The sequence below is a fragment of the Etheostoma spectabile genome, chromosome 11 (assembly GCF_008692095.1).
Source record: "Etheostoma spectabile isolate EspeVRDwgs_2016 chromosome 11, UIUC_Espe_1.0, whole genome shotgun sequence".
Taxonomy (NCBI): Eukaryota; Metazoa; Chordata; class Actinopteri; order Perciformes; family Percidae; genus Etheostoma; species Etheostoma spectabile.
The window spans coordinates 11,153,661-11,167,061 of NC_045743.1; the positions used below are offsets into that span (position 1 = coordinate 11,153,661).

The following is a 13,401-nucleotide window of genomic DNA, read 5'->3' on the forward strand; positions in this document are numbered from 1 at the left end:
TTCGATCTCTTTGTATGTTTTGACATGTGAAGAAATTGACAATAAAGCAGACTTTGACTTGACTTTTGACCACCTTTTGTTGCGTATATAGCAGGAAAGCCTCTTTCCTGTTAAATGTCAGACTTGACCTGTGGTTCTTTACATTCAGAGGAAAAGGGGGGGGGGGGGGGGAATGGGGGACAGAGGTATGCATAATTTTCTAACCTGGCTCCTTCAGACATTTTAACTTTTTAAAACTCAACTCTATCTATCTATCTATCTATCTATCTATCTATCTATCGTGTCGTAGCGGTTTCATGTTGGATTACTAAGCATCCTTTGCTATGGATTATTTATTACAATTTAGTTCGGAAGTACGTGAGTTATGGCGCCATAGCCAGACCCTCTGACACCACATCGGCTCCCCATGATGTTAAACCGCCTATCGCTAGATGATGCTGCAGCCCAGCCCGTCATCAGTAAAACCGGGCAGTATACGGGAAAACCCACGACGTGAAATACGAAGCATCCCGTTCATATCTGGCTGTTATTGTGACATTTAACTGTGCTTACAAGATAATGACTTTCAACCCATGTACATTTTATTAGGAAGCATTAACAAGGTATGTCAAACCTTTTGTTCATGTGCCATATTGCTCGTACCGAGTGACCTTTTTGTTTAGGGCGAAGCACGGCCTGATACATCGTTGTTGTCAAGCAGGCTATGCTAGCGACAGTGTATTTCTGGTTTTCAGATTAGCATGGCGGTTATTGCTGCCTCTTTGACCAGTTCACATTAATGCACGTGATCATGTCGTGCACAGACAAACAGCAGCCTATTGAGTCAGTAACGAAGAAGTCATAAAGAAAAAATAATACGTGACTATTCCTTTGGAGTATTTTAACAGTAATACCGCTGATGGACGCAGCAATTAGCCTATAGCCTAATGCGTGACTATCCTCAGCACTGTAAAGCATAACAAACGTGTTTATCCCTTTCAGATGGTGCCTATATGATGTGTCAAAGTAGGAAAACTCTTCCCCTCCCACTCTGGTTGTAGATTGCACCATGTTAGACAAAACCAGTGATGAAGACCAACAGCCTGAGCACTGCTCTGACTGTGGATGCATCCTTGTACAGTGTGACTCTGATTCAAGCAACACTTCAGCCCATCCTAAACAACAGCGTCCGCACAAAGCTGACAGTCCTTCCAAATGTCCATCCTGCCAGGCGGGCAGCAGCCTTCCAAATGGGCGACGTCCACACCGCCGCATCCGCCTGGACCCTCACAGCTGCAGCCTGTGCTCCAAAACCTTCATCTCCTCTGCCCACCTGGCCCTTCACCTCGCCTCTCACAAGGAGAGGAAGTTCAGATGTAGCATTTGTGGCAAGCACTTTCATCAAGCGTCCCACCTGGTGGCACACAAGATGATCCACAGCGGGGACAGGCCGTTTAAATGCCCGGAGTGTGGTAAGACCTTCGGCCGCGCCTCGCATCTGAAGACCCACCGGAGGCTCCACACAGGCGAGAAGCCTTTTAAGTGCACCTACTGTGACAAGTCGTTCACACAGAAGGCTGGGCTCCTGTCACACGTTCGTGTACACACAGTGGAGCAGCCATACAAGTGTGAGCAGTGTGGTGAGGGTTTTCGCTCTTTGTCACTCCTGCTCTCTCACAAGGCAGACGAGTCGTCTGGGCAGAACAAACCAGTGTCGTCAGCAGCAGCAGCAGCAGCACTCAACCAGCCCAAGAAGACACAGAGCAGCCCTGAGAATCTGACGTGTGGCGTCTGCTGTCGCACCTTTGCACGATCATCATACATCAGACTGCACATACGCCTCAACAAAGGACAACGGCCTTATCACTGCAAAGTGTGCAACAAGACCTTCGCCAGGCTGGATACGTTTGTGAACCACTGTGATAAACACTTACAAGAGAAAGGGGATAAAGGTGTGGTGAAGGAGGTAAAAGACAAAGTTGTTAAACCTCCCTTGTTCGTCCCTCTCTCCAGGCCTCCTCCTCCTGAATCCTTATCCACTCAGCCTTTATCCTCAGAGGTCAACACACGCTCCAGAGCAAAAGCAAAGAGTAAAACAGAGCCATGACCAAGAGAGCATCCACATGGGCAAAAACTGTCTTTAACCAAGAAATGTGCCATAATAATTCTGCCATAGCAGATTGTAACAAATGTACAACAAATGTATTGTCAAGTTGATGTAATTTTCGAAAAACAAATCCCAAAAGAATACAACTATTGAAAAGTTATGTTTACAATTACAATTTACGAATGATCAGAGAAAGGGACAAAGAGAGAACAAATTTGTAGTATGTATAACTCAAAAAAATACTGTTATGTGATTTACATCATTATTTCACTGATTGTTAATTCGTAGTTTGTAATAAGTTATTTTTTTATTTAAAATAATTAATTTAATTTTCAATTAATATCTTTTTAAGTACCACAATGCTGATATTTTAGCCCCCGAGGCTAATCAACATTTGTAAGAGTAACATTTCAATGGCGTGCATTGTTCACTCTAATCTTTAAATATAGAAGAAAATATCTAATTATTATAATTCATGGTTAATGTGTTGTTTTTATACCCATACACGCCTATTGGCATGTATAGCACTCAGAACAAATTACACAAAAATACTCAAAAAAACATATTGTGGAGGACTGAACCATTTCTTTTGTTGCACCTTGAGACCACAAATATCTGTTTAAAACAGTTTGTTGTTTCAATTATCAATCATTGTCTTCTATAAAGCATATTATTCCACTTAGCCCATTGAGCATTCAAGTCAAAGTTATAATAATGCTACTCAGCATGTAACGTCTTTGTTAATCTGCCCTTGTAACATGGGTCATGGTGTGCTGTATCACCTGGGCCTGTCGTTATCAGCCTTAACATTTTAGGACTACACGTCCTGTCAGATGAGCTTCCTTTGGCCCGTTACACTTTATTCCCAGTCAGCAGCAGCTCACCACTGGTACCTCACTGACCCTAAACTCAGCAGAAGATTTATTCGACTGTTTTCCTGTGGATCTCCATGGCCGACGGAGAATCTGTCACCTCCACATGGGGAAACTCTTTGTCCCAACCTATGGACAAAGAGAAAAAAATACCATTTAAAACTTACAGGTCAAGTTAGGACTCTCGAGAGGCTAATGTTTCAACAACGCAACATTGCATGAGAGTCACAAATGTAACCACAATGCTGTAAAAGAGAATTAAACCATCTAGCACCACTGTATGGGTGTAGGTAATGCATTAGATAAGGAGAGTACAAAGTGAAGATTAAACGTTTGCCTGGCAGTTGTCTGTTTCCTTTTTGCAGCTGTTAATGCTCCAGTGCAGGGTAATGGTCATGTGGCGTCTCCAGAAGGGGTTCCTGCGCAGGAGAATGGTTCCACTGATAGAGTCTCCTGCATGCACACTAACTGGCCTGTCCAGCATGAACAGTGTCTGCTTCCAGTGTGTTGGCCTGAAGAGAAAAGAGTCAACTTAATATTGTTGTGCATTGCAGACTAACATTTAAGCATATGAAATTGTTTAGAAAGTATTTGCTTGCACCTCACAAATTATGATTATTTGAATTATCTGTATGGGCATTAAAAGGACTCAGGAGCACTGCTGTTAGAGAATAAACTATCCGTAGTAAGTGATTTGGCTGTTTTACTGTGAGTTAGGTCCGGTGTTTAGCTCCACTGTTGCACCTCCCGTCTCTAAGCTCTCGAAATGAACAGTGAACCAGGAGGTGAATCCATGGAAAACACCAGGCTTTTCCACACAAAAATGAAACTGACCCTTTATTTCCTGAGAAATGAAACGTAGGGCCCAATTAGTTACACAATCCAACTTGGTGGTGTGGAGCAAGTCCTTATTAAAAGGAACAGAAACAATACCTCCAGGTCTTTGACCTGCAGAGTGTACATGTCCAGGCATAGGACATCAGAGGGAGCGGTGAGGCAGTCATCTGGTTCAATGACATGGTTGAACTTTGGCTTGGTAAAGAACTCTTGCTGTGCCAAGGGCCTGCAGAGACAAAGCTCAATTAAAAAAAAACATATAAAACAGACATCTTATACAACTAGACAGAGAAAATGACAAAAAAAGACAAATACAATTGAAAGCACATATAACATAACATAACATACCCCCCCAAAAAAAATCAAAAAATCAAAATCCTTTACAAATTGTAATCACATCAATCCCAATATGTAAACTAAAAATGCAGGGCTTGTGCACACAGGTAAAACATACAAATCAGAGGAGTAATCTGATGCTATTAAATGGGTTCAATTTACTTTTTAGCATGTCCTTGTGAAAAAAGGATTTAGTGGAACAGTGATAAGATAATTACATCAAAGACTAGAGTAACATAAAAGTACCAAAGAAAAGAGATCTATCCAGTTGCAGCACCTTTTATGGAAATTAATTGTCCACTCTTTTACCTGAAATATATGTGAATTGAGAAAGTATGTTTGTCAAAGAGATGGGGAGATTTAGAGGAGAGGATAAAAGAGGAATTAGACTTAAAGTCGTTCGTTTTCTTTTTTTTTAAGATTATTTGTTTGGGCATGACAGGACAGCTGAAGACATGAAAGGGGAGAGAGAGGGGGGGGAATGACATGCAGCAAAGGGCCGCAGTCGAGAGTTGAACCCTGGCCTGCTGCGTCGAGTAGTAAACCTCAATGTATGGTTAGGTTATAGAGATTGTGAAAATAGTATGGTTGAAGGAAAAGATGAATTTTGTATTCATGGTATCTACCATGACAGTTCAATGTGCTGTGTATAAGGAAACTATGAAGAGCCTCAAGCACCACCCTGACAAAAGGCAAGATGGCCGAAAACGTTTGGTGAATTAAGCACAGTGTACTGGACTTGCATTGAAACTAGTCTATATCGATGTTTCATGTCCCGGGATTGTTCAGGTGTCGCCGGATATCCCTCATTTTCGTCCGAATGTCTGTCACCTCCCGCTTTCTTTGCAAGGCTGTATTGCAGAGACACCTTAATTGAGTCGGGCGCTTTGCACCGCACAAGACGATTGTGATTGGTTTGAAGAAATGCCAATAAACCAGAGCATGCTTTTCTCCCATCCCAGAATGTTGTGTGGACTAGCCAGACCCTTGTCCACAGCGCTGTGGAGATAGTTCTGGCAATGCAAGACTACATTGAAGCTCACACTGGTCTGCACCTTGCTGTGTGTACGCTCTCAGAGTAAGAAATTGGGACATATATGTTATCACAACATAATATCACAGTTGGTCACAATGTTAGGTCTTATTATGCCATGTAAACGCCATAGCATGAATATTCTAACCAGGATAAGACTCAAAACCGGGATGCTATGGTGCATGTAAACGCACTCCATGACATGTGGTCGAATGCTTTCAAGAAAGACAGCAAATGACCATTGACATGAGATTATTTTGTTAATCTACTCTTTCTTCTTATGCTGTTTAAATACCAATTATCTGTTTAGGTCAACGTTAATTGTGGTTGGACAGTGACCATTTTCATGTTTCAGGGCACCATAAGGCAACTTACAGAAATAAAAAGACGCCAGTGAGTTGCTGCCTGAGATGCTGGTGGATCGGTCACACTGGATCTATTGTAAAAACACAATTACTACCTGCAGAATGAGGGATGTATATTAAGAATAAAGAAATGTGTTTTTGCAGAAATGTAATTGGTGCGAAAAAAGTTGCTTGTACTTACAATATTGAGTCAACAGATCACCCTGTGTTTGACATACAGTATAGATTTGTGGCATGAAAAGTTATTACATAATTTTTTTTTGCATAAAACAAGGTACTTTTGTGACAGATAAACACAAGTTGCTCACATGTGACACGTGCCCAATTGGAGTTTTATTGTACTACAAGTTAAAATGGCTTGCCATACAAGTAGCTTCTACTCTGGATGTCACACATATCTGCCATCCCTACAATATCTAACATCACTACCTGGCACCACAGAATATTATGCTAAATGTTTAAACTTCACTTCTGAGATTGGTCTCTTTTTAACGTTTACTAAAAATGACATTTAATATTGTGACCTTGTTAGATGTAGAAAATGTAAATATGTACAAAAAAAGTATAAGTGAGACGGGGTTATGTTCAGTGAGAAAAGTTGACTTACTGAAGAGGAGTGAAGTCCAGGCCATAGGGCTGCTCCCAGAAGGTCATCTTCTCTGCATAATAGCTGTTGGCCTGACATGGCACCAGGGTAAGGGCCGCAGATGAGGGCCACATCACGCCGCCTTCCTTAAGCCAGCGGTCCCTGGCCAGCAGAACTGACTCTACCATGAACTCAAACTAGACCAGAGGAAACACAGTGTGGTATAGTCAAACCTAAACGGGACTGAGAGTGAAAGAGCCTATCAAGCCATTAACACTGAAATAATACAGAGATAAAGCATCAAAAGTAGAACAAATCTTCACACAATAACTTGTATTATTCGTAACGGCAGTGTCATTTTTACCAGCAGGCAGTTTCCCATCCACTCAGACACCAGGACGTCCACCTGCTTTGGTAGCTCGATCTCCTCAGCTCGTCCCTGGAGCACCGTGACCACCTGCTCACAACCGTTCTGCTTCACCAGCTGTCTGGTATACTCTGCCATGGAGCTCGCCTCCACAGCATACACCTACAATCCCACAGATACACCACGCTGTTTAGGTAGAAAGAAACACTCCTCGTCCAGCAGATGGGAGTATGGGCACACCAATGTTTTATATACAGTGTTAATGTGAGTAAACTGAGTAGTAGCCTATTTTTTCTTAGGAATTTTGTTATGATTTGAGCTGCACTCCGGACTTTAAACTACATTTTTAGTTAAGGACTATGCAATTAAGCAAATTGTCTTTTGAGTGAGTACTTGAGTGTTACCTTAATGCAAATTAGTTCCAATGTTCTAAAACATCTTGGGGTTAGAAAAGCTCTAATTCATTCCCTGAATGTTTTGAGTTAATATATGACTCAGGATCTGAGCCAAACGGTCTGTACACTGTATACTGCATTCCCAGCCCCCTGGGTGTTTGAGTAACTTCCCCACCAGCCACATTGTTTACATTACCTCTGAGGGTTGTGCCAGCTGAGCGCAGAACAGGCTGATGATGCCAGTCCCACACCCAAGGTCCATTACCACCTTACTCCTCAGGGAAGCGCTGTTGCTGACAATAACCTTCCGGTACGCCTCAGTGCGGCTCTTGTCAGACAACATCTCCAAGTGAAGCCTCTGTGTGATTTATAAAAAAATAATAATAAAGTAAAATAATTGATGTGATATGAGGATATGACCAAGCAGTGCAACAAGTCATGACACATGTTGTAGTCAAGATCATATTGGTAGTGCATGTTCTTTTACAGAGACCCAAAGGTTACAAAGAAAGTGAGTTTCAGGTTTCAGGTTTCTGCATGTTGATGTTTATAGCTACCATCCTAAAATGCAAGGGGGGGGGGGGAGGGGGGCTATAAATCTGTATACATGTCTTATGCATTGATAATTAAGCTGTGAGACTGTAATTGAACTGTGACATGCAAATCAGTATGATCCTTTAAAGGTTCTAACCAGTGTCCCATAACTGCCGAAGTATTCTTCATCTTGCCATTGGTCCTCCAGAGAGGTGTGGTTATCTTCCTCTTCCTCAGCAGCAGCATCCTGGCGCAGGTAGCTGGCAGGGACATAACCTCTGACCCCATACAACTCTGCCCACCACCACTCTGATGAAGGCTTGGCGTGCACGAGCAGCCTGTCCCCGCTGTTGAAACAAAGCTGCGGGACAAAACAGCACAGTCAGAAATACCCACCCGCCTTTCAACTTTCCGGTAAAGGTGTGCGATTATTACACTGCCATGTGTCTTTGACGGGCTTTAACCTGGTCGCTGCTACTTCCACTGAAATTCGACAGGGCAACGTACTCTTCAACGGACGTATCGCCCTGTTTCTCTTTCTCAGTCTGCATGTCTGACGGTGGTCGTTTCGACTCGCCTGCGGTTTGGTTTTCCTAAAAGAGACTAGTTAAACATTTTAACGAGATAAGACAGTGCATATGTAGGTAAAGAGTACTTGTGTACTTTTGTGAAATGCGCCGTGAATTCATCATCACAAAATTTTAACTGCCGTTGAACGAATACTTCCTGTTTGGTTTTGACGTAAAATGAAGTTACCGTGCCTTCACGTGCTGTCGTAAGTATAGGAAGTATGATTCGACTCCAAAAAACATGCCTCGCGAATTCTTGGACGCGAATAAGTAACAGTTTTAAAAAATATTGGCAGATATGGAACTGCATCATATGGCAAATGTTTGGCGTTCCATTAAATACATATTTTTTATTCGTTCGGTTTTCTTTTATCATTTTAGATTTGTTTACACCACACATTTCTTCCTCATTTTGCAACAAAGACGATTTTATGTTTAAAGTGTCCTTTAATACAGCCAAATTGATATTTTGTTTAAAAGAATTCAAAGTAAAAGGGTTACAACACCTTGACTTCCGAACATGGTGAATAAATAACAGAGAAGCACTTAAATGCAGCACCACGCTCTGGAAGAAATGGATAGAACTTCTTTTTTAAAATTCTAGGTAGTCTCATTTTCTTCAAACTAAAATAGCCACTCATATTTGGCACGTATAAGGTGAGGGAAAACTCTGAAAGAAGTACTGCTTTTAGTTTAGTCCTTTTGTAGAGTAAGTTTACTGTTCTTCGTTTTCAAAGTGGTCCCTCATTTTATTATTGATCATTAGCAAGAATGCAAATTGCGGAATTTTGCCTCGTGTCGAGATGTGTATATTATATATATATATATATATATATATATATATATATATATATATATATATATATATATATATATGCATGCCTTTGTGCATGCGGTCCACACTGTTAGTATACACTACCGGTCAAAAGTATGGGGTCACTTACAAATTTCCATTCCACTCGATGTTAGACAGAATACCAGCTGATCTGAGTGGGGGGCTGATCTTTAATGCAATATCTACATTACCCATTATCAGAAACCATTCATCCAATGTTCCAAAGGCACATTCTGTTCACTAATCTGATATCATTTAAAAAAAACTAACTGAGAAAACATTGGAGAACCCTTTTGCAATTATGTAAGCACATAACGTAATATGAAAACTGCTGCGCTGGTTAAAAAAACAATGCAACTGATCTCAACTGGTATTCTGTCTATAATGGAGTGTAATGGAAATTTCAAAGTGACCCCAAACTTTTGACCGGTAGTGTATATATAGATAGATAGAACAAAGTTACTGTAATAAATAATTGAGGTACACTGTATACATATATTGAAATATTTATTTCATGAAAAATGAATTCAACAATCAACAAATTATATCAAACCATAACTCAATACAGTATAGAATCAGTGTGTAGTTTTAAGAGAGTTAAAATCTTAAAGTCTTAAAAGACAACCTGGCTGATTCTCAGTCTCACGTTTGTCCCATTTCTTTATTCACCTCAGTAAATAAAGTGTTTATAGCATTTAATTCAAAACTCCTTCCGTGTGTGTGTGTGTAGCATGTCACACATTCCTGGTCAGAGGTTTCAGCTGTCTTTTGTCTTTGACTTGAGGAAGGGCTTATGCAGCACATCATAGAGTCGCCTTGCCTGCAACCACAAATATCATCAAGGTAAATTGAGAAATGTTCCATCTTCCTTTTTTATATTCATATCGTGCAGATGTATTTTTTATTCACTTTTTGTGGTCCAAGGCCTGGACAGAGAACCAAGTCTTCCTTGGAGGCACTGATGATTCCTTCTACAGACTAAAAAAATAAAAAATAAAAAAGCACTAGATTCATCATCTCAGTAGTATGAAAAGCTGCAGAGTACACCATAAAATCAGTCTGTGCATTTACACTGATTGCAATATAGCAGCAACCTGAGGAGGATTATTTTGGCTGTTGTGGTACTCACTGAGAAAGTGGACAGCAGGGTAATGGCATCGGTCTTGTTTATAGACTTCACAGTGGTCAGGCAATCAGTAACCTTAAAACAAACTAATCCAATTAACACTGCATTGTTCAAAGACAAAAAAAGCACTGCGAGACTTAGGCAAGTCCTCTAATTGCATTTAACTTTCCTTCACATTCTATGTGACTGCATCATTTTCAGTCAATTATATTAAAATGTCTTCCATATTTTTCAAACTGGCAATGTGATCACATTAAAATTAGCAATGGACCTCACAATCTGAAATAGAAACAGGTGAATCTACTGACCTTTGAAAGATAGTTTTTTTCAACTTGCTCCTTCAGCATGTCTGCTGGTTTCTTTTCATATGACTTATACGTTTCCAGGTAACGCCCTGCTTCCTCTGGACTGTCAAATCAACACAAAGAAAATATAAGGTATGTTTATTTATTTAGTTTATTATTAGGCACAATGTTCTGATCAACATAACAAAAGTATTTGTTAGGCTAAACGGCTCCTTTTCATCTGTTGATCCTGGCCAGAATGAAACATAATAAAACAGAATATGTACAGGCTTGAAGTATAAAAATACATTAAATAGCAATTACATACCCAAAGACGCATTATAACATTAAAAAAAACAACTGATTACACACTTCAGGTGGCAAGGCCAGGATCATAGAGTAAAGTTTCCAAGCACATTCTCCTCTATGTCTGTATGTTTCGTCCTCTCATCAATCTGTTGCAGGTCTTACCTCCAAGCCAAGATGAGGGTGCAGTCAGCCATAATGCAGATGCGAGCCAGTTCCTTCAACGTATGATGAGGATCTTTCTGAGATAAAAAATTTAAAAAATGTCAGAAAAAAAAAAAATACATTTATAAAAAAGGAACTTGGGTGCACATATGTCCTGACATTTTTTTTAACCTGACCTGAGTCTTAAAAACGGTCTCTAGTATTTGTCAACCGTGGAATTTTTAGTTTCTTACATACAGTCCTGAAACTGCAGCCAGCTGCACACTTCTACACTACACTTCTGTTAGCAAAACTAATTCCATTGAGGGAACATATTGTAGATTGAAAATTTACCTTTATATAAACGTTACATTTATATGAAAGAGAAACACATTTTCTTATTTGAAGCCTAACCGTGTGAAGCCTTCTTTTGTGCCCTGCATGAATATATACTTGACAAATGAATAGTTCTGCATGCATTGCTTACATTACAGCTCTCCTTTCATGGTTTAGTGTATGTTATAGGCTGTTCCATTTTGTTAAATATAACATCGCTGGACGTTAACAAAACCATACAAATTGTACGTTTTTTTGTGTGTCTAGTTTTGTTATAACGCTGTTTTAAAGTCCACTTTTTTGCTACTAGAATTAACAGATGTGTCCAAGGTTGGTTTTAATTGACATTACCTAGAAACAAAACTTTAAAAGCTACATATTTAGCTGAAATAAAAAATAACATTCAGAAAGAGTATCCGTTTTGAACTGCTGTAACAGGGGGCTTGATACATAATTATAATAAATACATAATAATATAATACATGATAAACAAAGAAGTTCAAAATGTACTGTAGTTTTCACGATAGTAGCACAAATGTTTTTGAACTATTGAGTCGGGTGTAGCACAAGAGTAAGTATAAACTATTTCTAGCTAAATGAATTGTGAGATGGAAAAGGACAAAGGCAAATGAATAAATGGAACAACAAAAGTAAAATTGTAATTACTTACTTTCTATTTATTTATTAAATACTTCATGAACAATATAATAACCTTTTTAATTCCAAGGCTCTTTCAATTAATTATAATTAAACATGGAAAAAGAGCTTTTTAGAAATAGGTACTAGTTAACAGACAACAATAGGAACTCTAAGACAGAGAGTAAGATAATATTCACTGATTCAATGTTTTGATTACAAAAGATCTTTTTACTTACCACATCTACTTGTACCAGTAACACTCGCAGGGTAAAACTCTGGCCAAGATGCTTGAGACGGTCATGGATGTAGTTGGGATTGAGATTGTGATACCTCAGACTTTAAGTCAGAAAAACAAACAGGAAAAACAAGATGTGAAAAAAGGTATTTTGTACATCAAATATAAAAAAAGAAATCAGTGCTCATCAAAAAAATGATTGTGTATGACACACACACACACACACACACACACCTGAGGAAGAGAGCACAAGTTGTCTGACCCAGGACATAGTCTGGTACAACATCTCCAAACTCCCAAGGGACAGTCCTCACAAACTTCAGGATAGGATTTCCCCTCTGATTTAGTAAAAAAAACAAATATGCGATGAGATATCTGCTGTGGAACAAGCCACCTAACAAGCCTAAAAACAGACAACCTTTTCCAAGCTAGTAAAGAAACATTGGACATCAGTATCAACAACAAACCATTTTTCCTAGTAAAACTAGTGAATCTCAATGGGAATAAGAATGTGCAGAGGATGGATGTACGAATGGGAAACAACCTGCTGTCATTCAAATCAAGAGGCGCATACATGTTGATGCATACCTGTCGAGGACTGACAATGATGCTGCTTCCAGACCCCAGTGGTTTGGGACCCAGGCTTGGATACGGCCTTGGATCGTTCCCTTCTTTTTGGTCTGTGTCAGCTACCTGTGTCTCCTCCCTCTTCTTAACCACTTCAGATCCACTTTCAGTCTCTTTAGCACAGTTCTGGACGGTTTCACGTTGTCCTGAGGCAGAGGACACGGAATCGGACTCAACTTGCCTCATGTTGGTAACTCCAGCACCTTCAGTCCTAAGCAGTTTGGAGGGACCCTCTCTCTGAGTAGGAGCTGCCACATTGCTTTTACTCTGGACGATATATTCTGCATAGGAAAAGGGCTGGGCCAATGGCTCAGAAGCAGGCTTTACTAAAGATGAAGTTGAGGCTGGGGAGTTTTGTCCTCCTTTTGATGAAGGTTGAAACTGCGGCTTTGGCTGGAATACAAACACATGGAAATCCTGTCTGAGAGTCGAGAATTATGAAATTAAGGACATAAAACCTCGTGTTGCTACATTGGTAAGTTTTAAAAAAATGGATTGGAAAATTGTCGGGTTAGTTAGCTGGAAAGCTAACGTTAGCTAATTTCTGTCCGCCGTAAATAGTAAATTCTAGCTAGCTAGCAAATTACCGACCGGTGTTCTTTCTCTGGTGAAAGCAGAGTCGTCCAGGTTGATGTTAAATCTTTTCTTCATGTCTTTTAGCTGATAAAGACTTCTCAAGTAAACCCAACATGCCACAGACTAGTGAGACCAGAGACCATAGAGACGGATAGAGAATCTTTGGAAAGGCTCTTCTTGTTGAGAACAGAGGTAGCTACAGCATCAACATTATTCCGAATCCTTCAGAATAAAAGCACCGTCTCAACAAATACTTCTTCTTCTTTTGGAGTTTACGGCAGTTGGCATCCTATGCATTACATTAGTGCCTCCT

At 40.0% G+C, this 13,401-nt stretch overlaps 3 protein-coding genes across 4 annotated transcripts; 1 reads left to right on the forward strand and 2 right to left on the reverse strand.

Annotated features, from left to right (window-relative positions):
- The first annotated feature begins 330 nt into the window (after positions 1–330).
- Positions 331–2,631, forward strand: LOC116697707 (zinc finger protein 239). Its single transcript, XM_032529101.1, has 2 exons — positions 331–602; positions 982–2,631. The coding sequence occupies exon 2, from the start codon at positions 1,049–1,051 to the stop codon at positions 2,084–2,086; it is 1,038 nt and encodes a 345-aa protein (XP_032384992.1). The 5' UTR covers positions 331–602; positions 982–1,048; the 3' UTR covers positions 2,087–2,631.
- Positions 2,632–2,635: 4 nt separating this feature from the next.
- Positions 2,636–8,137, reverse strand: prmt2 (protein arginine methyltransferase 2). 2 transcript variants are annotated; one of them, XM_032529087.1, is made up of 9 exons: positions 7,876–8,137; positions 7,569–7,772; positions 7,074–7,235; positions 6,480–6,644; positions 6,137–6,312; positions 3,892–4,021; positions 3,666–3,802; positions 3,296–3,470; positions 2,636–3,087 (listed from the first exon to the last, which is right to left on the reverse strand). In XM_032529087.1, the coding sequence occupies exons 1-9, from the start codon at positions 7,960–7,962 to the stop codon at positions 3,055–3,057; spliced, it is 1,269 nt and encodes a 422-aa protein (XP_032384978.1). In that variant the 5' UTR covers positions 7,963–8,137; the 3' UTR covers positions 2,636–3,054. The 2 variants fall into 2 exon arrangements, 1 of the variants encoding a protein (XP_032384978.1); XR_004334033.1 differs by lacking the exon at positions 2,636–3,087 and having other exon boundaries at positions 3,372–3,470; positions 3,565–3,802.
- A 1,168-nt stretch (positions 8,138–9,305) lies between these two features.
- ercc1 (excision repair cross-complementation group 1) lies at positions 9,306–13,363 on the reverse strand. The gene is made up of 9 exons (XM_032529099.1): positions 13,104–13,363; positions 12,474–12,905; positions 12,120–12,223; positions 11,887–11,986; positions 10,697–10,773; positions 10,250–10,349; positions 9,945–10,016; positions 9,725–9,793; positions 9,306–9,635 (listed from the first exon to the last, which is right to left on the reverse strand). Exons 1-9 carry the CDS (start codon positions 13,161–13,163, stop codon positions 9,573–9,575), a joined length of 1,077 nt encoding a protein of 358 aa, XP_032384990.1. The 5' UTR covers positions 13,164–13,363; the 3' UTR covers positions 9,306–9,572.
- Positions 13,364–13,401: the final 38 nt, after the last annotated feature.

Bases quoted from the DNA above. Each gene is read 5' to 3' on its own strand.
- ercc1 (XM_032529099.1), bottom strand. From the start codon at position 13,163: ATGAAGAAAAGATTTAACATCAACCTGGACGACTCTGCTTTCACCAGA. The intron at 10,350-10,696 runs GTAAGACCTGCA...TTGATTTGACAG, and splicing joins ACCCTCATCTTGGCTTGGAG to TCCAGAGGAAGCAGGGCGTT. The intron at 9,794-9,944 runs GTGAGTACCACA...TTATTTTTTTAG, and splicing joins CCCTGCTGTCCACTTTCTCA to TCTGTAGAAGGAATCATCAG.
- LOC116697707 (XM_032529101.1), top strand. From the start codon at position 1,049: ATGTTAGACAAAACCAGTGATGAAGACCAACAGCCTGAGCACTGCTCT.
- prmt2 (XM_032529087.1), bottom strand. From the start codon at position 7,962: ATGCAGACTGAGAAAGAGAAACAGGGCGATACGTCCGTTGAAGAGTAC. The intron at 7,236-7,568 runs GTTAGAACCTTT...TAAATCACACAG, and splicing joins TCGGCAGTTATGGGACACTG to AGGCTTCACTTGGAGATGTT. The intron at 3,088-3,295 runs GCAAACGTTTAA...CTTTGTCCATAG, and splicing joins AGGAAACAGACAACTGCCAG to GTTGGGACAAAGAGTTTCCC.